This window comes from Emydura macquarii, unplaced genomic scaffold (genome assembly GCF_026122565.2).
Source record: "Emydura macquarii macquarii isolate MOO-44397 ecotype Brisbane River unplaced genomic scaffold, CSIRO-AGI_Emac_v2 contig_431, whole genome shotgun sequence".
Classification (NCBI taxonomy): domain Eukaryota; kingdom Metazoa; phylum Chordata; order Testudines; family Chelidae; genus Emydura; species Emydura macquarii.
The window spans coordinates 15,042,592-15,067,871 of NW_027130568.1; the positions used below are offsets into that span (position 1 = coordinate 15,042,592).

Here is a 25,280-nt window from a genome sequence, read left to right on the forward strand (position 1 = left end):
CAGCTGGCTTAAGGAGGGTGCCTATTCATTCTGTTTGAATTCACTGGGTCCCTGGGCCATGCCCTGTTCAAACAGTCATGTCCAAGAATATTAATAATAGGAATATTAAAAAAGGGTAGTTTCTCAGGGGAGAGATTTTGCATAGAGTGAGGTTAAAAGTGGAGTCAGGGAAATAAAGAAAGTCTGAATGAATGAATCTAATCTGCACCCTTGCCAGTCCCCGTTAGTCCAGTTTCCGGCTAGGTTGCCTACCCTTGGTGTAGCTAGTGTTCTGTCTTCTGCTAGTGGCTTGAACCAGGAGGGCTGTAGTGAGTCACTGCTGGTAGTGGGTCAAAACCCTCTTTCTTCATGGATGTGTTTGTTTATTTATTTTAAAAATCAATACTCAAAACAGATGAATCAGGTCCTGTTGCCTAGCTCCTCCTAAAACCTCTTCCACAAAAAATTTCTTGCCCTCCTCATAAAGCGGGTCTCTCCAGCCAGGTTTTGCAAGGGGTATGGAGAATCACCTTCCAGGACCTTCACCCTGACACTGGGTCTCCTACGGAGCCTTCCTACTACCTGCAGGTCACCCTCCCTAACCAAGCTACTTGCTGGCCTTTTATCTGAGAGCCAGCCAACCCTGCAGGCATGATACCTGGCCTGAAACATGGTAGTAACTAATTAGTCACTGGTGGGCCTAAATCTCTCTTAAAGGGCCATCCTACCCTGTGACACAAAGGTCTGGCCCATACCCCTCCTGCTGGCCAGCTATTTTTTTTTTTTTGATCTTCTGTTCCCCATTCTGGTTTAGGCTGGTGACTCCAGCCTCACACTTGTCAGTCCCTGCCTGGTCTTCCGCTGGCCAATTTCTGCCACTGCTGTTTGGGTCTGAAGGCCTTGATTTCCCAGTTATTAGGTTCCTGCCTGCCCCCTACTGCTTGGGCTCTATGGTCCTACCTGGTCTCCAGTTGGATGGTTTTGCCGATGTGATGTTGGCCTGAGTTCTGGATGGGCTCTTAGGATCATCTGCTGTCCTCGTCTCAGTTTGGTGTTGCAGCTTTCTGGTGATCTGCTGCTCTCTTCTGGGCAGCTTAGTCTTGGTTCTTTTGGTGGTCTTCCTGTTCTTCTCTGTCTCCAGACGCTCACTGGCAACCTACCTCTGTCGGCATCCTCTTTCCTGTTCTGTTATGCACAGGGGACCGTGAGGAGGGAGAGAGGAAGTACCAGCTTTTGAGGATCACCTCCTTGTGTTGCAACAAGGATCTGCGACACTGTGCTCCTTAAACCATTAGAATGTCAGAATACAGGGTGCTACTTCCCTGCCTACCCTCATTTTATATGTGCCCTTGATGAACCAGAGTGTGGATTTTTCAAGTCCTCAGTAAGGAATACTTCCTGAGTGACAAACTTTGCAGCATCCTCGAGCGTTTAAAGGCAAAAGAAATGGTCTTCCCAGTGTCATTGAAAACAATGTATAGCTACTGTGTACTCTTAAAACATAATTATCTTCTCTCTCTCCCTATTTTCCCCAGACTTGCAGTATGAAATTCTCAAGTATTTCTGGTGTGCGTGTGCGCATGCAGACAGAACAGAAAAGAGAATGGAAAATCCTGTCTTAGAATTCAAATGTTTGAAGCCAGATAACATTTGACACATACAAAGTGATTAGTAATTTTGAGTCTCTATTTTGGTTATCATCTTGATATGTAAAAATTTATCCTTGTTTTTTGTTTTGCCAGTGTGAGCTGGATGTAAAGGCTTGACTCTGCTTGGGTTGGTAATTGTTCTGTTTTGTAAGATCTGTTTGTATCTTTTTTTATTTAGGTACTCTTTTGTGGTAGCCATGGGATACCTCACATTGTGTCACGTTAGCCGAATATACATATTTCATTATGGTATTCTCACTACAGATTTCTCTGGGTGAGTATCCAGCTCATATACTATGTCTGTTGATAAACTGTATAGTCAATTGCTTGATCACACTTTTGGTGCATTATGAAATATATTCAAGAGGCCAAATACATCAATAAACCTGAGTAATATTAGTTAAGCCAATAATAATATAGTATAGGAAAAAGATTCAATATGAAACCAATATCTGGGAAGCCTCCTTATTCAGCGTTGTTACATTCACTTTACACAGAAGATGTGCTTCCCAAAGTTACACCCCTAAAGCCATCCTTTTATACCATACCTGTTGACAAGTAAAAGGTACTGTGTACATAAATCTAAAACTAGATTTAACCAATCAGCTTTCTGCCTTGTTTTGCTGGTACCATGAATTACCTCTTATTGTTTTGTTCTGAACACATGCATTCCAGGTATCAAGGGGGTGAAGCACCTCTTAGGTTTGTGCTAGGGTAGAACATTCATATATCTTGTCCTTTTCCTTTGGGACATTTTTAGTATTAGCTTGCGAGAATAGCTCCCTACCTATTAATATGTATGTCCTGATCCTGACCGTTTTCTTATCTACTGAAGCCAAAGCTTGCTTCAGCTAATTCAGGGTCTTATGGGATGCTTGACATGGGTGGACAAAATTGTGGGGAGAATATAATCATTCAGTTAACATAACTTCCCAATAGTTATATTAACACTGCCTACCAGCCATGTATTGGCTAACAATGTAATATACTATTAAATTATTTTAAGACCATAATTTAGTACAGTTAAAAGAATGCTCCAAAGGGTGGCCTTGCAATCTTGTTTACTTAAACCTGCAAGAAATACTTTTTTTGATTTTCAAAAGAAATAATGTATGGAGTTAGTGTTGACTCAGTGTTTCCATTAGCCAGCTATGTGCACCTATGTGTATTCTTGCACAACAGCAGCTTGCCAGAGAGGGAGGGTCTGGTTATCTGCTCCTCCACCTTGAATGGGGATGAGAAGTTCCCAGTTACTCTAGTGGTGGTGGTGGTGGTGGAGGAGGGAGTCCCTAGATTATGTCATTAAAGAGAAGAATTGGACAATCTGCCAGTCCCTCAGTGTCCAATGAAGCAGTGAGTTAGGTTGGTCCTACTCATTCCTTAAATTTGTCTGGTTGGGTGGGGTAGACCGTTGCTCTCCTTATTCCTTTCCTGGGTAGACCAGTCTTGTCAGTCCTGGTGAGTGGGGAAGCCTTCCCTTTCCTTATTATGATTCTGCTTTGGGGGAGACGCTCTTTGGATTACCCCGAAGCCCTCTCTTGCCAAACTGGGAAAACAGTGTGAAAGGCGCCATCTGCCCCTCTCCTGCTGAAAGGGAGAGAGCATCCAGCTAGTTGTTTCTTCCAGATTTGAAAGGCCAGCTACCAGCAAAGCTGTTTTATCCAATTTTTGAAAGAGTGAAACATGCATATTTTATTATAAGTGCTTTTCTGGTTGCTTTTCTTTGGCATTTATAAACTGTTTTTAGGATTATTTAGTTATTTAAACTTTCTTATCCCAATTACATATTTTTTCTTCTTCTTTATGCTAAGAGGATTATGCTGGTGAGTTGATTTTTGGTATTTTTAATACTTTATGATAATGGTATTATTAATAATACATCATACTCTTTTATATCATACGTAGATGGTCAGTGTAGTAATATTATAGTTGTTACCAGAAATGAATTAGTTTAAAAAGCAAAATCAAAGGAACATAATATCTTAGGAGCTTGTAATGGGTATGGGTCCCAATCCAGCAAACCCCGCAAACATGTGCCTAACTTTGTGCACCTGAACAGTATTACAATTGAAGTCAATGGGACTACTCATGTGCATTAAATTGTGCATATGCTTAAATCCTTTGTTGGATTGGGGCCGTGGTGCCTGTCACTTTTTGGTTATGGGTTTGAGTTCAACCAGTTGGTTGTGAGCAAAAAACACTACCATTTAAAGAATATTCAGTGAAGGCCTCTGGGTGACACACATGGCTTATGTGAAATGTAGGGGCCTCTGCGCTATTCCTAGTGGAAGAAATTCACAGCATGAAAATCACCATAAAAATTGGCACTGATTAGCATCCTTATTAACAGTCTCGACAGAGAGGCAAATGATTGAATTGGCTTGGAGACTGAATCACCTTTTCACCTGTAAAGGTGTTGTTTTCCATGTGTATACCAGGGTCTTTTGGATGACTAATAAGCAAAATCTTTCTTTTTTTTTTTTTTTACTGTATGTTCCATATTTCTGCTGGAGATAATTAGAGGACTTGATTCTCCTGAGCTGTTAAGGTTAGAATATCAGCAATAATTTTACTCCAGAGGGGAAAAAAGCAACATTTCTAGCAAACCACTATGAAAATTAACATAATCAAATGTAAAATCCATAAAAGCTTGATAAGCAGATTTTTAGCAATGAGAGTCACTGAGGGCATTGATTTATCTTCTGATGCTTAATGCTTTGCTGTATTTCCTTTCCTCCTGGTGATCTCAATCCCCAAAGTTAGCAACAGTGGTACAATAGCCAAGTTATACAAAGAAATACATTTGACAATGGATGTATTCTTTTGCCGTTACACCATTGCAGAACAAAGTATAGAAGCATTAAGCACTCCCAAGAGTTAGATGGAAACATTTGTTTTCCTTGAAAATATATTAAGGAAATTCTTTTGTTGCCATTGTAAGTGATGCGAGGACAGCTTTGGGCACTGAAGTCCTCTGTGTATCCATAACCAGCTACAACACGGGTAGTAGCAGCACAAGACAAAGTTCTGCCAATAAGCCTCTGTTCTGTAGTGTGAAGATAGCACTCTCTCCATGCTCATTCATTGCTTGACCGCTCTGCTTAGCATTTGTCCACCTGGAACTGGACTGAGACCACTTACTGATTACACATAAGCTGATAAAGAACCATGGCATGGTAACTACAAATGTGCTCGAATTCAAACTAGTGAATCAGAGTTGAAAAGCTCCATATCCAATGCAATTACCCCAGAAAGAAACATTTTTCTGAATGAAAACTTTCAGCTGCAAAGAATAGTTATTTCATAGATGCCACCAAGTGAACATACTGTTTAGAATTGGGGATGGGGGAAGTCAGTGGTTCTGATTTTAAATTAGGAGGTGACTTGAACTTTTACCTAAACATGAAACGAACTGGAAACTGATTTGAGGTGTAAAAAATTGAATTTTGTGTATCTCTGTGTTTCAGCACTTCCAGGTTTCTATTGAAAACAGAAATAACAAAATACAGCAAGAGAGGCTGATATGGGGTTTCTAGTACAATAATAAAAAACCTAGACAATCTGGGTACTCTCATGAGAGTCCTTGATCATGTGAGGTTTTCCACACTGATTTCCAGACCAAGGAAATAAATTCACAACTATCAAAAATATTAGAAAGGAAAAGAATCACAGCATGGGGAAATTAAGTTTCTGTGTCTCTGGTCTGGTTTTAGTCATAGTGTTGATATGTTTTATTTTGAATAATATTCAAAGATTAGGCATTGTGGGGTAGAATCCTTTAGTTTGCAGTTGCAAAACATTAGGAACTCTTTTGTCATAGTTAACAGAGCTCAAATGATCTGGGTTTTGGGAATAAATGGCTTTATTTCACATGTCTTGCTTTAGGTTTCCTCTATAAATGTAAATATGATCTGTAGGGTTTATTCCCATAGAACATTGTGGTTTTCTTTAAAGTCTATCTATTTCCTCCTTTCCCTTTCATTAAACTGTCTCTGCATTCTGTCAACATTTTGAATAAAATAGTAGGCTCTGACCTTGGCTTGTGGGTATGTAGTGGATTTTATTAATGTCTCTTTTTGTGCACACCTCTGCAGCCTTCTCAAGCTGAGTCACATGTTTACTACTTACATGTCAGAATCATTTGACCTTGTATGACATGGACACCATGGTCGACATACTACTTCAGTCAACATTTTTGTGCCATTTGTAATTAGATGTTTACCTGAAAGCTAAAAAACATAGCAATTTATTCCTTCAGTATTCACAGTCCTGAGTGTTCAGAAATCACAAGTCTGGCTTAGTAATCATGAAATTTTAAAAATAAGTTTTGGGTTCTTTTTGTTTGGCGCTGTTTTTGGAGCTCTGAGAATTCACGTTTTCAAGTTTTTCTCTACAACCAGAAAGGCTAGGAACTTATTTAAACAAACAACAAAAGCTAAGGTTCTCATGTCATCACCTGATTCTGGGAGGTGGGCTTTTAAGAAAAACATCAAATATTATAAGACCTTCAATTAAAATCCTGAAAGTTGGCAGTGCTTTTACATATACAAATCACATATCATGGAGGCTGACATTTAATTACAAAGCTGATCTTCCAGGACATATCGAAAGAGCTCTTTATGTGTCAGAAGGCGGAGATTGCTGATCTCTGCTGTATTGTCTATTTTATTACTAGGTTTGACATCTCAGTGTACCAGCATCTCCTGACTCAGCATTTCAGCTTTAAAACAGAGAACTATTTTAGGTGGGAGGATGGTATGAAGGTACGAACTTTTCAGAGTTGAGAACTTCATGGAATAAAATTTAATATGAAGTATTTCAGGCCAGTAGAGCTCTCCTGAAAATGAAAGAATCAAATAATGACAGTCTATTAGATGGAGTCAGTTTTCGGGATCTTTTGATGACAGCAAAATCTAGATAATTCCTTTAGCATGATTAGATCCCAACTCAGGGTTTATTTTACATTTTATGTGTGGTATTTTAATGAAATTTGCTGATACCTGAAAATAACTTGCTAGGATGTAGTTGGCAGTAGTTCTTGCATGTTTGCTTTTTGGTTAAAAAAATTCAGATATTCCCCTTCTCGCCCCACACACACACTTAAATGTGTTCTTTGGAAACGCACCAGACACTGCCACATATTACCTAAAAACAGATATCACTTTTAAAGAAATGATCTATTTTTTCAAATTTTTATTTTTTCTGGTTTTGACTTGCTTTGACTCAGATAACATTTACATTAACTGCAGATAACTGTGCTTGCCGCCTGATGTGGATGTTTGAGAATGAGGATAAAGCATATTCTTTGCGTGTAAAATTATTACAATGATATTTATATACACTTAAGGTTTCAAATACAATTGAATCCCAGTTATCTGAATCTACCGTATCCAAACCTCTCAATGTATTGAAATACCATCATGACTCCCTGGTCTATTGAAACCTGATTTTGTGAATGTAATCTTTTGAGCGATTCAGATCATTGGGATTCTGCCATACCTTCGACACTTTTTTTCAGCACATTGAGTGTTTAAAAATCACTTTGATTTTTACAATGAGGCAGTCAAAAGGCAAACAGTTAATCTTAACCATCACGTCTGATTTTGAATTGGGAGATTTTTGAATACTTACGGTAATTTGTAATGTAACTAGTAACACAGACTGAAACAGTATGTTCCAGAATTTCTTGGGAAATTAATGGAGAAAAGTAACATTTACTTATTATTTTAGCCAAAGATGTCACTGGAAAAATAACTTTTTCTCTACTGCAGGGACACATTGGGTTGAAAGATATAGGGACTGAGCTGAAGAACTCCAACATTTGCTCTTTCATTACATCTTGTTAAATCTGGTGAAACACTTTAAACAAACAAAAAGCTTTGTTTAGAGTAGTCATGTACTTCTCTGTAGGTTTTTTCCTTTCCAAAAATGTTTGTGTATTGAGAAATGTATCAAAGTTCTGTATACCAGTCAAAATCTGGTAATAGCAATAACTATTATCATCCATAATTTATATAGTAGTGGTTTATGAAACTGTCAAGAGATTGCATTTTGTAGCAAAAAGAAGCACTTTGTAATGGGGCTGGAAACTTGTCTTCTGTAACACTTGTATTTTGTTAATACTGATTTACAATAAAACCTAGCAATGTTGTCTTGTACTATTCCTCATTAAGTCCAAACTTCTTCTGTATCATTAATTCCATATATACCCATAATAAATAGAGCTGGTTAAAGTAATTATATATTTTTGCAGTCACATATAACCTTCATGATTATTATTACTGTAATTACAGTAACACGGGAAGGTAGTGTTTCCTAGTGGGATAGAACACTAGACTGGGACTCAGGAGACCTGGATTCTATTCTCTGTTTTGCCACTGGCCTACTGGGTGACTTTGGGCAAGCCACAGCACTTCTGTGCCTCAGTTTCCTCATTTGTATAAAAGAAACAATTATACGTGCCTCCTTTATAAATCACTTTGAGAATTACTGATGAAAAGCTCCTTAAAAGAACTAGGTGGTGGTTTTATTATTATTATTCTGCCTAAAAATGTTTGATAGGCACAATCCCCTCTCCAAAGAGTTTAAAACCAGATAAGCTGCAACAATGGTGATGGTATTTTATGCTGAGGTATTATTTATTCCAAATTGACACATCTAGCATAGTGTCTGCTATACTGATTGAGGTGCCATCTTTTGGATGAGACCTAAAATAAAATTCTGACTGCATTTGACAATTAAACATCTCATAGCACTCCTACTGTAGGTTTGTTAATCTTTCTGGCTTGGCTGGTTTCTAACATGGATAATTATGTTCTGCCAAGTTAAAGTCCTCATGCAGTTTCAGTGTTTATATGGCATTTTCCACATTTTGTTCTAAGCTGTTACAACTATACTGTTCATCCCATAGGTCGTTGCCTTTCATTGACTAAGTGAATTAGGATCCTTTGGGATGAAAGATGTTATATAAGTGTAAAATGATGGTAGTGGATAATAATCGTTAATCCAATAATCCATATAAATATAAGATGGAAGGATTTCTACTGTATGTATGAAAAGACATTCATCACTTTCTATATCTTTACGTTATAGCCCACTGATGATTATTACACAGAAGATCACAACTCTTGCATTCCAGGTGCATGATGGTAAGAAAACAAACCTCCTGATATCCTAAAGGCAGCATTTCCATTCCAGTCCATTGTCTTCAGTGGAGTTATGTCAGGGATGAATTTAGTCCACTGTATTTCTCCAAGCAAGGAAGGGCAGTGCTTTGTGAAGAATAGACAGATTTTGCCGCATTATTGCTGAATTTAAACCTTCTTTTTTTTAATAAAGATGCTCTTATACCTCAGAGAAGATTATCACCGTGAGATTGAAATTTACACTGGTCTCGAGTCCATGGTCCTAAATCTGATCTCATTTAATATTTGTTTGACACCTGTGTCACTCCACTGACTTCCTTCAAGTTACTCTTGATTCTCATTGATGAGAGATCAGAATCAGACCCAGTGACTTGATGTGTTCAGTCCTGAACCTAAGCTAGACCAAGGCATGAGTTTAAGTGCTTGTCTACACAAACTATTAGTTTGTGGAAAGCTGGGGTGTGAATCTATCCTGTGCTAGCCTTCCACAGACTAGCTGTCCGCAGGGACTAGAAGTCTGCTGGAGCCTAATTTTTAGGCCTGACTCAAAGCCCACCTGTCCTGAGTCTCTTTTGACACTGCTAGTGTCACAAATGGCATCATTCTCCAGAAAGATGCCTGCCTCCACTACGATAAAAGGTTCAAATGTTGCAATTGTAATTAGTATTGTTATTTATTTTTATTGCTGTTGCATCTGGGGACTCCACACAGGGATCTGAGCCCCATTGTGCTAAGCACTGTACAAAAAAATAAGACAGAGACAGTTCCTGCTTCAGAGAGATTAATAATCTAGGATTTAGATAATATCCCACAGGTGTAAATAAACAGACACGTGATGGGGGAGGACATGGTAAAAGCAGAGACAGATGCATTTGAAATTAATCTCTTAAAAAGTCCTACAAATTAATTATAGTGGTAAGTGCTTATTACCTTGCAAGCTTTCATACTAGTGGAGTTGATAAAATGGTTGCGGCTTCCATTTTCAAGCAGTTGTAACATTTTTATCTGTGAAAATGCAAACAACGCCCTCCCAAAGGAAACCAGTTTCTGCCCCCGACCTCTCCAAAAATAGAAGGGGAAAACAGAGATTATATACACTGGTGCATCCTTGATGGGTGTGCACTTAAATATATCAGTGTTCATTGTTAAATGCATGCTCTGAAATATACAGGCTGTGAATTGTTATGTAGTTTAATGTTGATATGATAACCTTCTCTTTTGCATTTCCTGGCTTTGAGTGTTCAAAATCACATTGTTAATGTTAATCATACGGGTTTTTACATAAGAAAGTGTGTTTAAGCACACTAGTCAAGTGGCAAGCATCTGTTTTACAGGGGTGGGTATAGTCTGAGCCAGGGAGTTCAGTGGTTAGAGTGCAGTGCCTGGGCAGAAGGAAAGCAGACACCCGTTGGAACTCTTGACTATAGTCGAGTCCTAAACAACCCCTTCTTTCCCATGCCAGGAGCCATTTCTTCTTCCTGGCCAGTCCTCTTGGCCTTAATTGCCCCTTTCCTCACTCGGGAATAAACAGGAGGCTTGTGGCTAAGAAGACCAGAAGTTTCTGGGACCAGGGATTTCCTGGTGCAGAGCTAGAATATAAGCCGTTGGGGATGAATGCCGGTGAATGGGCATAATGCAGCTCACTGCCTACTCGGGAAACCGTTTCAGTCGATACAGTGAAGGTGAGGCGGGGGAGAGCTCATGTTGAAGAGGAGAGAATGAGGAAGGGAGGTGGAGCCAAAGGAGAAGGTGAGACTTGGAGGGAGAGGAGTGGAGGACTCAGCATGAGGTGCCCATTCTCAGTACTTCAGTGCAGTCTTCTGAGGATGGACATGCTTGACTTAAAGGATGAAAAATGAAATCAAATTATTACTGTTGGTAGCAATGAAACACAGGAAGACCTTTTGACTTTAAAATCTCCAATAACTGCCTGCAGCCATATAGTTTTCTGAGGTTATTTTTGTAAGAGTCTAATTTGATTTCATTGTGTCATGCCTATTGTTTGTTCTTACTAGGAATAGGTCGACAAGCTGAGGACCTCACTGCTGAGCAAAATCGGCTTGCCGTAAAGTAAGAATTTAATTCTCCTGCTCACTGTGTCTTTAACTTCATGTATGTAGTAGTGGCCTGTGCGGTTTTTAACTCCTCCCTGACTCAATACCAGAAGTCTGATTTTTCCACAATGATGTGCTACTTAAAAAAATCATTGTTAATGCAGGTGCTCCCTGCTCCTCCAAGCCACCCAGTGCCAAAGGTGGATGCTTTAATACTTATGGAGGTAATTCTTTTTGTGATGTTGGCATCCCAACCATCCACACATGAGTTCATTTCCCCCGGACTGAACCATATACCAAGAGGGCCCTCATTCTCCAAGGCAGGGCTTAGGCCCTGATTCAGCAAAGTACTTAAGTACATGCTTAAATCCCATTAACTTGAATGGGTGTCTAATGTGCAGCAAGTGATTTGCTGAACCAGGCTCTTTAATAAACACACTAAGGCTGTGCTGCTTGGATCCTTAGGCTTTTGTCTACCCTTTCACTGGGGTCTGCTATTTTTCACATTGGAATACTCCTCCCTCTATCAATAGCTACATCAGAGCACTAATCCGTGTTTAAACAACAAAGCTGAAGTTTTCCTCTGACACCTCAAATGCTGCTCTTTTTTGATCTACTAGCAGCAGTTTCTGGACACTGATGCATGTTTCTTCTTCATCTTCTAGACTGCAAGTACAAACTCTGATTGTAGAGGTTTCACTGTTTACTGAGAGAGAACTGATGCAGTTTATCTGTACAAGCATGTTTTTTTCCAGTCTTGTTTTAATTCCACTCTAATTGTGGGATGAAAGTGAAATCTTTTTTGAGTAGGCTGAAAGTTAGAGCAGTAACTAACTTTCATCCTTGGATTTAATACATTTGAAACTTTGCTCAAGGGCAAAATAATTGATTCCTCAGTGTCCAAGGTTTAACTCCGGGCCATTGGAAAATCTACCTCATTATTGGATGATGGAAATATAATGGTCATCTCTTGAAAACAAAAATCTGCAGGGAGCTTTATGTAACATTTCTACAGTGACCTGTTTAATGTCTCTCTTTATCATTTACCGTACAATGGGCTTTAAAAATGTACAGTGCTCATGATTGAGGTTCTGTTGTATGTAAAGTTTTAAATACACTTTGCATAATAATTTCCATAACTGGCAAAATGTTTTTACATAGTTTAATTAAAAAACTCATCTAAAGTACCCATGGAACTTTTTGCTATATTTTACCTTGCTTTGTTTTTGTTGTCTGTGGATGTTTTGACAGGACAAGACCTTCGTTCCTGGAATATTTGAGCTATCTCCTCAATTTTATGAGTGTCATAGCTGGACCTTGTAGCAATTATAAGGACTATATAGCATTTATCGAAGGGAGGCATGTGCATATGAAACTTTTGGAAGTGAACTGGAAACAAAAGGGTTATGACAGACTTCCTGATCCTTCTCCAACTGTAAGTTGTGAAATGCCAAGCATTTATTGAAAGGGCTAGAGAATACTGCTTTGCATGTCTAACTCAGGCTTTAAACTAGGTGCAGTTATTAGACAAACAAGGAAAACTCTCGGGGTATCTTGCCAGCAAATATAACTGTATTCTGCTGTTTGTTGATTACAAACCTGGTTTTTACTGATTCATTATACCAGCTGGTCCTTGTTCCAAATTAATTATGATGAAAAGGAAGTGGCCATTAGTTGCTACCAATCTTGTTGGGTCTTTAGTCAATTTATTTTTGTAAGGGGGAAGCGTTATTTTGCTTTTGGTCTATTCTTATAAATGATTACATCAATGTTTTATTATTCATTATGCTTTTCAGGGGGCTGTGATATACAAACTGTGTATCACATTTGTATCTCTCCTTTTGTTCTTGACACTTACCAAGACCTATCCTGTTACATACATTGTTGATAGCCAGTTTATCAATAACACATCCTTCTTGTCAAGACTTGGCTACCTGTATATCGTTATGCAAGCATCGAAGCCAAAATATTACTTTGCATGGACATTAGGTAAGGATGACTAAATGGTTTATTTTGTGTCCAGATAAATTAATACATAAACATTGGGGTGTATGAAATTGTCATGAAACAATAATTTCTATTTAAATTTGGGGCCCAATCCTGCAATTTCCACAGCACCCTGGCATGAAGCCACACTGAAGCTGGTGTGCATGTAGCAGTTCCACCTGTGTGCTGCCAGTTACAGAAAGGAAGAGATTTGGGCTGCTATGAGTGTATTTGTAGAAATCTCAAAAGAAATCTCAAATAGTTTAGGCCAGAAGTTTGATCTATTTTAAAACAGTTGTCGTTTGGCAGCAAATGTCCCCATACCTGGGGGAAGATCCTTAGCTGGTGTCACTTATCATCGCTCCATTGAACTCAATGAGAAGTATGTGGCCTCGGCTCTGTGTGTGTGTGTGTGTGTGTGTGTGTGTGTGTGTGTGTGTGTGTGTGTGTGTGTGTGTGTGTGTGTGTGTGTGTGTGTGTGTAACACCTTCCCCTTACACTTGGCCCTTATTAATTGTACCTAAACTGCTTTTAGTGGTATCCTTAATACTTTAAGAAGAAACAGTAGCTGCGAGAGAATATCTGAATACACTTACAAACCTTGAACTGCCTTCAGTATGTAGCCACTCCTAAATTGATCTAAAAATACAAGGCTTTTAAGAAATTCTGTTACTAGTAACCCCTTCGGTGATTGAATTGGAGACCATTTCAATACAATTTACTTTTCAGTAAAGATAAGGTGAGGAACATTGATCCTGTAGGTCAGTCATAGGACTTGGGCTCAGGAGGCCTGAGTTCTGTTCCCAGCTCTGCTTGAGACTTCTTGTATAAGCTTGAGCAAGTCACTCAATGTTATTCAGAATGTTGAGACCCATGTTCTGTGTGTGTTTGTGTACACCGGTTGTTACTGTAAATCAGGCATTTGCTTGCCCCACTGCATATTTAGACCAATTTGTGCATCTGAAGAATGTGTGCAGACCTTGGCCTTCAACCTTTTGAAAATCAAGCTCTCATTGCTATGGCTAAGTTTCCTGACATGTAAAAGTGGGGATCATATTCCTATCCACCTCACGCCAGAGTTTGGAGGCTAAATTAATTAACTGAAGTGAAGCCCACTGAGATGTTCAGAGGGAAGGCACTTTAAAAGTGTAAAGCATTCTTATTATTTCACTACTATATTGTTTTTACTTTTTTCTACTTTACTCTGTCTGGATAATGAAAATAGACCATTTGTTTTTGCTTATTCTTTTACAACCCTTGCCCAGTGCTGCCCTATTGAAATGCAAACACAGTAAAGGGCATGTTTGAAACCAAACCAGAAATGATTTCCAATTATATTTTAAAAGGAAATAGAAAACAGTTATATTAAATTGTATGTAAATTGCCCACAGAAGAGCCCCTCTCCCCACGCTCACATACCTAAAATTGTTTCATTTAACGAAACCTAAATTTTGGTTATAAACGACATATTAATTCCTTCTTTTAAATGATCTTAGCCTTTGGGACTATTGGGCAGATCCTAGGCAGACTAAGAGCAAAGGGGTTCTGACTGTTCACCCAAGAAAAGTAGCTTGTATTGCAAAATATTAGAATAACTCTCACGTCCCAGTGCAGCCATGTACACACAATTATACTGAAATCTCTGCTTACCAACTCTCCAAATGTATTGAAGGTTAAACCTGTTAAGAGCGTTCTTATCAAATGAGAACTTGAAATAAGGGTTCTTATTTTTTCCCTGAAAATGGATATCGTCTTTCTCAGTGTTTTGGATATAGACCACCACCTTTTCAGCCGCATTGTCGTGAAGAACAGCTCCCAAAGGGGACTGATATCAGCCAGTGGGTTTCATTCTCAGCTCCTTTGTGAGCCACGGGAGAAGCCCGGGCAAGATCTTTCAGTGTTGCTGCTAGGCACATACGTGGAAGTGAGGCAGTACACACACAAAGGGAAGCATGGAGGAGGGTGGGGGAAGAGAGGGATGAAATCTTAAGATGAGGGTGGGGGGGTGGAGTGTCCAAAACACTTCTGTAAAGAAAGGGAGAACCAAACATTCCCAGAAGGGAGCAGGCCAGAGAGGCCTATAGGAAGTAGAGTAGTAAATAGCTTGGATTTTAGGGTGGAGAATATATTAATTTGCCTACCAATTTATTTAATATTGAGAATAAATTCGATTGGTGGCCAAAAATAACTTCAAACTAACACTCTGTTCTCCCAACACACACTTTTCTTCAATCTGCTCCATCTGTGTGTCAGGGGAGATCCCTTGGCCCACTGAAATGGAAGTGTTGAGAAAGACTGAGTTTGCTGAACAGAGAAGATCACCAAAATCTGCTACACAGAGGCACTAATACCTGGACGTGGACGAGGAGCATCATGGGAGGGGATAGAAAAGGGACTGTGAGCATTCAGACTAAGGCTGTGATAAACTGCTGGAAAATAATAAGGGGAAAACAACTGGAATTGGTATCTGTGGAATAGAAAAGCCTTTGAGATAATACATCATTTAGAGAGAAATAATTGTATTTTAGTTGGATATAGTTAGATTACTAGAAAACTAGAAGAACGTGGGTAGTAAACTAGAAACATATTAAAGAAAGAAATTGCCTTTAGATTATGACGTAACTGAATCTCGGAGACTGTGGAAAGATCTTGTAAGTGAATTTTTGGGAAAGCATGCTCTGTCTAATGGTGGGTGAGGCCTCTATTATCTATGTTACAGATCCAAGCAACAAAATGGCATGTTCCGCCTCCTTCTCTCTGCTCCCCACCTCCCACCCCCTTTCAGTTAAACTCTCTGTTGTGTGGAATAAGGCATTATATAATCCCCTAATAAAACTGCCAATAAGCAGTTGCTGTTTCCAGAAAAGGACAATCGTGCTATTGTGTGAGCGCCACACTGCAGAATTCCTCCAGATGCATGAAAAGATAGAAAATGCAAGTACTCTGTGTGGTAGCTGAAACTTGGCTGTAAACTTGACTAAGATTTAAAATACTTGTTAGTAAAAACCATTTAGAAGTGAATTCCACCATCTGATAGATGGGGTGGATCCCACATAAGCAGCTAATCAAATAGGGTTAAATGCTGGCCCCACTAAAGTGAATGACACGCCTCCCACTAGAGTTCAGTAGGTCCAGGATTTTACCAGTAATTTGAGGACTGAAAGGTGGCAATTCTTCCATGCTCCAGAGTACTTTATGCCATATCCAAACCACTTCTGCCATTGGGGCTAACAGATCTGTTGTAATATTATCAATATAATAATAATAATACAGGAAGGTAGGTTTTGTCTGCCCTTGCCTTTAATTAGGAGGTGCAGCCTGTGGAGACTAAAGGTCTCAGCATTCTTTTCGGATCAAGAAGTTGTACTGTAGTTTGAAGTGTATGTATGGGAGTTGATTCCCTACTGCATGAAGCACAGTTCTTCAAGGGGTTTCCTTGCTGCAGCACAGAGAGCATGATGGGGCTAGAAGATTTATGGCTGAACAGATCCGCCAGTTCTTGGCCCTGTGGCCAGGGCACATTGGCGGCAAAGAAGCTACTTCATTCATTGGGTTGTTTCTGCAGCCATGCCCCCTTCATGCTTGTGGAGGAACATTTTTGACCTCCCTGCAGAGGTAATTAGCACATGGCCAGCAACCTGGGTTGGCTGTTGCATCTCAGCATTAGGCCTATGGTATTGTAGCATGCAGAAAGCCTCAACCGTAGTAGACTCATGAACATTGAGGCCAGAAGGGACTACGTATACATTTTCTTATTTAGTTCTAGCAATCTGGCACCAGTGCACTTATTACTGATCTAGTAGCAGACAATCACTTTCTTGTTCAATAAACATAAGAACAACAATATACAGGGTTGTTTTTAAGTTGTTAGGAGCAGAAATTGAGAATTAGAAGCCTCTGTTTCCAGCAGCTTGTCAGTGAGGTAGAAAGTTAAAGGAAAGTTCCATATTTTCTGGTTAGAACAGTGCTTTTAGAGTACGTCCGGGTTCTCCCTGAGTTTGTATCTAATCTCATAACACTTCAAGACCAGTTTTGAATCCCAGGACAGAAATCCTGACTTAATTTAATGAAAATGAAAAGCTTATCTTCAGTTTTCTTGATCAGGCATGTCATTTATAATGGAAGTAGGTGGAAAAAACTGGCCATCTTTATGCTTTTCATTTTTTCCTTCCAATATCTGTAGGCTTGGATGTATTTAGAGACCTAGTGGTAAAGAGTCCGTCCTATCTTCTCAGTACACACAGGGAAAGGGCTTTTGATAGAGGGAGATTAAAAGCAGGATCCTTGAAATCCAGACCCAATTTTCAGAGGCGTTCCAGGGCGAGACAGAAGGGAGCTACCCTGACTGGCTCATTGGAAAAGAACTCTTAGCAAGATCTGCTGGCCCTGGAATTCCACTAGGCTTCCTGGATAAGGAATAACAATGAATCTTCTAGGAAGAGCATTGTGTGTGAAAATGGGCTGGATGAGTGTCCAACCTGACATTATCCAGGCCTCATTTTTGCTCTTGCAATTATTTGTTCCTGCAATGTAGGTTATTTTGTACATCTCAGTATTTGATTTGCAGAGACAGTCTGGTATTAAGTGATGCACTGAGTGGTGAGATCAGCAGGGAACTTTGTACAGGAGGTGTTGAAAAGTCATGCCTAAAACTTAATATTTACCAATTCTTAATAAAAAACAGAAACTTGAATTTGAGACACTGTAGTATTTCCCCCCACAAGTACAAGGAAATAGTGCAGTATCACAGATACAACTGTGTGATAAATATTGATACATTTTAATGCAACCATTATATTATAATTTAGTTTCATCATGATGAAAAAATCCTTTCTATTCATTGTACTTTACTGGATTTTTTTTCCCCTCCCCACCCTAAAAATAGTTTATTTTGTCTCCCCTTCTGAGAAAACACCACATCCTCCCTCCAAATATGCTGTTCCCTACAGCAATGACCTTTGGCTTATCCTTGTATCAAGCCTAATGGTTTTTAAAATATGGATTGTGTTGATTTCTGAATGAGATGCAGTAATTTTCTTACTGTATATTGAGCATTGTCATTGTGGTCAGTGTCCTACAGACAAGTAAAAAAATGGTACCTGCCACAGTCTAATTTGAATAGTTTGCTTTGATGTTACAGCTGACGCAGTCAACAACGCAGCTGGCTATGGGTTCAGTGGTGTTGATGAGCAAGGCAATTTCCATTGGGACCTGCTATCCAACTTAAATGTATGGAACATTGAGGTGAGTTAAAAGAAAGGAAATCTTGGTATAATTATGGAGTGATGGTTATGATGAGGTTCATTAGTAACAGGCATACTTTCCCTGCCAAAGGTGTGTCCATAACTAGAATAGTTTTGTATTTTATCTTCTGGACAGATAAATTGTATTGGTCACACTATATAGTAAGCTTGCATTATAAATCGGTGATAAAGAGCTAATAAACAATATATTTTAAAAAAATGTTAATTATTTAGCATTCAACAGGTCAATAGATTTCTTATAATGATTCATAACCATGTATAGCATCTTCTATTTATATGCTTATAACAATGTTATTACTATTTTTTAGTATTGGTATTGCAATAGCAAGTAGAAGTTCCACCTGAGATTAGGCACTAGGTGCTGTACAAATACATAGTAAGAGACAATGCAGGCCCCAAAGAGCATCTATTCTAAATGGGAAAGACGGACAAAGGGCAGAAGAGGAAACAGATACAGAATAGTCAGGTGACCTGCCCAAAGTCACAGAGTAGATCGGAGATGGAAATAGAATTAGTAGTTACTCCTAGCTCAGTTCCCTGTCCATTAGACCACACTGTTTCTCAGAACATCTGTAAGGTCCTTCTCATGCCTGTAACATGCTTTTAACATCCATTAGTCCTTTCCAAAATAGTTTATAAATGTACCCTTACTATAAAGTGTGACCAGCATGTTTCCTGTTCTCTTGTTGCCTAGGATAAATATCTTCGGAGTGTCAATGGCATGAGAAAATGTCTAGGAGTTTAGAATAGGCCATTCCCAATTGCTCCTTCTACAGATTTTTCTTAAAATAATAGGAGCTCGCCATCTATAATCTATCATTTATTATTTTAGAAAACAAAGCAGAGGAAACCAGTGAATTAATTGCGTAGTAGCATCGCGATTTATCAAAAGACACATTCTGGTAGCTCATCTCTAAATTTTAGGGGCCCCATAATGCTCAGTGGAAAAGCTGAGACCATCACTGTACTCTCTCTCCTTCATTTTCCTTTTTTTGTGCTTGTCTTAACCCTTGCCCTACCTTGCATCTGTCACTCTTGGATTGTTTTTCTTTGCTCCTTTTTTGCAGCATCCACAGCGGGTGCCCAGCTCAAGTGTAGAAGCACTTGCAGCCAAGTGCAGATGGAAATGGACTCAGCTCCACCCGCCTCCCAGGACCCGAGGAGGGAGTTCTAAAATAGATTGAAAACAGGGAGGGGAGTGCTCACTGTACCAGTCAAAGAGAAGGGGGAGCTGGGGAGGAATGCTGCTTGCCTAAGCCAAGGAGAGGATGGAAGCTGTATTTCCCCAGTGCTTTAACCCATTCTCCTATCCTGTAGTCCTCATGCACCCTTCCCCTCTCTGGATCATATGGGCTATGGGGATGGGCTGGAGAGGGGACTCCCTTGGCAGCATAGGAGCAATCAGGCCATAACCCCAGAACACCTGTGATGCCACAGCCTCATTTCCATTCCATTTCCATTCCTCACCCTTGAACTGGTGCCATCTGGTCCAGCTTTCCTTATCTTGGTTGCGAGAGCAAAGAGAGAACACTCTTCTAACAGCACAACCTGTATGAAGCGCCCTGTGGGGAGGTCCTTGATGAAGGGAGGTATGAAGTGATGGGAGGCCATAAGATTTAGGCTCATTTTTCTTATTTCTGCAGCGTTGGGGGGGAGGAGGGGAGTTATATGTTAAACAGGCCCATGGGATTGTGGTTTAATTAAGGACATTTTAAAAGGATAATTTTTTTTATAAGCTAGTGGCGGGGAGGAGGGGCCTAAATGATTCAGGAGGCACCAAATTGTGCATCTGACAACTAGTCTTCCTTCTCCCTTCTTTCTTTTGGTTTGTAATACTCCCTGGTTGCACCTTGTCTTTAATTGGACTGTAAGCACGTCAGAGCTGGGACAGCATCTCTCTGAATATTTGTATGTCCCCCATCGCTGCGGAACCCTGCTCCTGATAGCTGCTTTTAGGCACTACTGTACAATACATGTCAAATAGTAATAGCCACCTTCACGTGTAAAGCACGTGTGCATTTGAGCCGAATGCTAAATGTGGCTGCTTCTGGCACCCTTAGTTCTCAGCCAGGTGAAAATACACCCAGTGCAGGTAGCAGAGTGTCAGTTAGGAAGTGTTATGAAGGCTTTTAGGCACGATGAGAGGCTCAGTATGTGTGGAAGGCATCAAAGGTTGGAGGTAACTGCATCATCGATCCCCTTTGGTCTGCCCAAGGAATGCCCTCTCAGGGCTCAGGCTCTAGCCCATAACCTCTCTCTGGGCAGGAGACATCCATCTCCTTTCTGACCAGGGATTTAGGCTAGCAGCCCTCTTGCAGTCACTGTGATTCTTGTCTGACCAAAAGTCCAGCCCCTGCACTTGCTTTCTCTCCAAGGGCTGTGGCCAGGGATTATATGTTGCAGATGGGTCTTCACAGCAGAGGACATTTATTTAAGGATGAAAACAATAAAAAGGTCTAACGTATGCTAAATGTGCCAGAAATTGCCCCCAGCTCTGGCAGGTCAGAGTCCTTACAACCCTTCACTAGGGGTGGGTCCTCCTGGGAGAAAAGGCCGAAGTCTGCTTGTTGGATCAAAACCAAGGCTCCTCTGTTAGGATAAACTCAGCCTTTTATACCAAGGGTCCTTTCTTTGTCTCCTTGCCTCTGGCACCTGTCTGCACGAGTATATGCAAACCACACCGGGATGGTATTTCTCTGGAGCTGTTTATAGTCCCAGGACTGAAGTAATTACACCCTCCCCCCCCCTGTGTTTTTAGTTTCTGGAGGAGCTTTAGTGACCTCCCCCCATGGAGTGGAATACAATCCCTAGCTCACAGTGATCCATATAAACCTTCACAAAGTTAATACAGTAGTCCCCCAAGATACTACTGCATGTGGCTGCAAGATTTGTAACGGAAGGTCTGAGGAGAGCCTTGCCAAAGAGCCTTCAGTTTTGATAATCCTCTCTTGGAAACGTGAAAAAAAATCAATGCTTGCCAAATGAAACAGCAAAATTGATAGAAGCAAGGAAATACAATTCCTTTCCCTCAGTGGCACGGTAGTGCAATTTAATTGTGTTTTATCAGTTAGGATTATTTTAATCTAACCCTTAAAACACACATGAAGATTGCTCTAACCTCCAGCATTTTGGACTGAGGTGTGCTCCTTTTGGGCTCCTCTCTTGCCCAACTCCAGTTCGCTCTTTCCTTGGTTCTCTTTGAAGATCTTGTGAGCTTTGACCTTCTATTGGCACTGGTGCAACCACTGCTGGAACACTGTGTCCATTTCTGGTGCCCAGAATTCAAGAAGGAGGTTGATAAATTGGACAGGGTTCAGAGCAGAGCCACGAGAATGACTAAAGGTTTAGAAAACCTGCCTTATGGTGATAGACACAGAGAGCTCAATCTATTTAGTTTAATGAAAAGAAGGTTAAGGGATGACTTGATTACACTCTATAAGTATCTACATGGGGATACAAATATTTAATAATGACCTCTTCAGTCTAGCAGAGAAAAGTATAACATGATCCTTGGCTGGAAATTAAAGCTAGACAAATTGAGACTGAAAATAAGGCATACATTTTTAACAGTGAGTACTTAATCATTGGAACAATTTACCAGGGCCATAGTGGATTCTCCATCACTGACAATTTTTAAGTAAAGATTGAATTTTTTTTCTAAAAGATCTGCTCTAGGAATTATTTTGGGGAAGTTCTGTGGCCTGTGCTATACAGAAAGTCAGACTCGATGATCACAATGGTCCCTTTTGGCCTTGGAATCTGTGAAACTCTGGTGCAGAAAGCTGCTGCCTCATATGATTTATGTTTGCAGCTAGAAAGTTTCACAGCTCCCTTGGAAAGCCATGTTGAGAACCACCTGATCACATTTCCAGTGGTGCTGGCAGCTTACTTCAAAGGGAAACTTTTACTACTTTTAGTTTGGGCTGCACTCTCGAAGTGCATTCAAGCAATGAGCAGTAAAGAGACTTATTTGGTGCTTTTCATTAACAAAGAAAACCTTCAAGCTTTGTTCAAGGTGTTAGGTTATCCATTTACTAAAAAGGAAAACTGGACTGAGAATATAGTACACATTAAAATGAGCCAAAATTCACTTGGAGAGTTGTTTCTGGAATGAGTTTCCCTTAAGGGTACACTTCTCATTACAGTAAATACATAAGCTCCAAGTTGTGACATGAACCTAAATGACAAAACAAAGCTGAAATGCCATTCTTAACTCAGCCAGCTTTGCTAAAGTGAGGCAGCCTGTATGATGTATTAGATCACCCATTGTTTGGAGAGCTCTGTGACATCTAACTACAAGAAGGTGAGGTAGAGTTGGACTTTTTCAGTCTTCATTCTGAACATCCTGGCTTTCTCTAGTTTGTCTCTTTACCTTAAACCCATTCTAATATGGTTTCTTGCTGTTTAATTTCCACTCTAGGCTGTTTTGCTGCTCTATGGTCTCCTAGCAATGTTGACTTAGATGCTCTCTTTAAAGTGCATATTGGTGGTGTGATAGATTGTAGAAGGCTCCTTCAGGTGCATTGTCATTTAATGGGTCACAGTTCATTTGGGAAATCTCTTAATTATTCCATTCTTCTTTCACAACAAGATTCTCTGGAGACTTTTAAACGTTTCTGGAGATTTTGCAGCCAACCATCAGTTGAGTAATTCAGGGCATTTTTTATTATTGACACGATAAAGTGCAGTGGGGCAGAGGTGCCATCCGTGTCGACGTAATGGCACAGAGTGCACTAGTGCGGCCCCAGACACTGCAGCAAATGACCCTAGGCAACCGAACGGACGAGGATTCAACGTGTCACTAGGGAGTCGCACTGCTGTTACTCATCCGTTGTGTGATGTGGCTTCTAGCTCCTCAGAAACTTCTTGTCTCAGGCAGCAAGTGGAGGACAAGTGGGGCGAGAGCATGAGCAGCAGGGGTGGGATGGAGCACGGCTGCTATTGGAGGGAACCCTGCAATCCTCCAACCATGGGAGCACCGCATTACGGGCACATAGCGCTTACTGAGTCAGCAGGTTGAAGTAGTCTCTGCAGAGTGGTTCTGTAGCTGCTCTGTAGGGCACAGCCCAGTTCCTCAAGCCGGGCTCTGGGCTGAAGATGTGGCCCTGAGTTCATGTACTAAGAATACTTTTCCAGGTTTCTTGAGAACAGGTTGATGTGCCCCACCCCCAATAATGTATTTCTTTTAGAAACCTTTTGTTTTCATAGCACTCTAGGGATTTCCAGCCCACCTAATGGACTGCAAGGTTTCAAGATTATAAAGCAGTTGTTTGTAAGTAATAGGGAAGGGTTGTGGGGGCATGAATATCTGAAGTGAGAAAACCTTTTTGGCTTTTTCCATAATTTGAAAGATAACCTAACACTTTTATTTTGTTTTATAATAAAAAGTGAGCTTTTAAAGTACACGCCAAGTGTCAGCCATGAGAACGTTCTTATGGCTGAGTTATAAACCCCAAAACATATTGATGGAAATGTTGACACAACCTTAACTATAGCTAGCTACTACTACTAGCATACTGCATGTAAACCTCTGCAGTTGAAAATCCAGGTAAAGACTGGAATTGTCCTGTACATTTCAAAGCCAGTGTGAAATGTTAACTTTCTTCTCTCTTAGACTGCAACAAGTTTCAAAATGTACATTGAAAACTGGAACATTCAGACAGCAGCCTGGCTAAAGCGGTAAGAATAGTAAAACAGTAAATTGCTTGTGAAACCCAGATACTTTTAAGGGGTTGGTTACGTTGGCTAATAATGCTAACTGGTGAATCTGATAAATATACAACAGCCTCTTGGTCTCTTTCATTTCTCCCTATGTCTGTAAGAACTTGTGTGCTACAATATTTTTGGTGCTCTGAACTTCTTATTGCTACGAGTTTGGAATGACCACCTTTACTCATGAGCAGCAAAGCCACGAGTGAGCTATACAGGTCTTCCTGAATAACATTTTTATAGCACCTCTCACTGTCCATATTTTTGTTTTTCTTACCCATCTGTATTATTTTGCTAGGATTTTATCATATTTTGTCTCTCTCTCCCTTGCATTTGAAATAGATTAGTTTCTAATGGAGATGAGCCTGAATTGTATCATTTGGGTCTAAACTCCTTCTCCAATCGGAACTTTGGGAAAGCTTGGACCCTAATTCAAACCTCATGGCTTCAATATAATCTGTTGCAGAGGCACTAGTCACCACAGACTACAGGTGCCAATTTAGGTCTGTCTTTATAATATGCCAGCTTGAGACACAGAAAGTAAATTTTGTCAAACACTAAGGAATCTGATTTCATCACTATGGCTCACTATAAATAATAATATTAATCCAAATTTTGTAGCTCGGTCCTGTCTCTGCATAATTTGGAAACAGTGCCTTTGGTATGTGAAAAGTCCAGTTTAAGTTGATGTTACTTCTCAAAATTCAGCAGTTTATATAATGTTTATCCTATCTGTATTTGTTGTAAAAATATGCATCTGAAAAATGTATTTCTGTTGTTCTTCATGAGTGAAGTAAACAATGTTTTTGGGGAAATAAATTGCCATGATAATTTCTTAGGACCATTACATTTTGAGTTAAAACTCAGATGTTGCATGATTCTTAGGGTCCTATTGCTGTGTCTCTGAACTACACACGTGGAACCCTTCACCTATGTTTTCGGAAGGATCCTTAGCTGCCATAAATCAGAATAGGTTCATTGATTTACACTAGCTGAGGAACTGGCTGTCTGTGATGTGGCAGTGGCTGGATAGTATTCTGCCTAATGAATACTGAAATAGAGAAGAAAGTGTGGGTATCTCGCTTTCATCTTCCCACTCACTCTTTGTATATCCGTCAAGTTTCTCAGGATGCATAGACAATTCTAGATGGGAAAACAGTGACATGGTTAATGAGAACCCACCTTATGCCATATTTTATTTTATTTAATTTTATTTAATTAATTTATTTTATTATATATATATATATATATATATATATATATATATATATATATATATAATAAATATATATATAATATAGGGATGGTAAATGAGAACCCACCTTATATATATAATATATATATATAATGTTATATAATATTGGTTTAAATTCCATGAATATTGGAGACACCTCAGAGCCTAAATCGTGCTAACCCTTAATTCACTAGAGAATGTCTTACTTGTGCAAGTAATCACATTGACCTTCCCATAAACAAAGGTTTGCAGGACTGGAC

The 25,280-nt window shown here is 39.8% G+C and overlaps 1 protein-coding gene across 2 annotated transcripts in view; it reads left to right on the plus strand.

Moving 5' to 3' along the window:
• Window positions 1-25,280, plus strand: part of MBOAT1 (membrane bound O-acyltransferase domain containing 1) — a 75,528-nt gene that overhangs the window by 31,429 nt on the left and 18,819 nt on the right. For both annotated transcript variants that reach the window (XM_067537590.1, XM_067537589.1), the window contains exons 4-10: window positions 1,807-1,902; window positions 8,721-8,776; window positions 10,789-10,843; window positions 12,079-12,262; window positions 12,624-12,816; window positions 17,954-18,057; window positions 23,692-23,756. In XM_067537590.1, coding sequence (XP_067393691.1) covers window positions 1,807-1,902; window positions 8,721-8,776; window positions 10,789-10,843; window positions 12,079-12,262; window positions 12,624-12,816; window positions 17,954-18,057; window positions 23,692-23,756 — 753 coding nt within the window. The remainder of the gene's footprint in view (window positions 1-1,806; window positions 1,903-8,720; window positions 8,777-10,788; window positions 10,844-12,078; window positions 12,263-12,623; window positions 12,817-17,953; window positions 18,058-23,691; window positions 23,757-25,280) is intronic.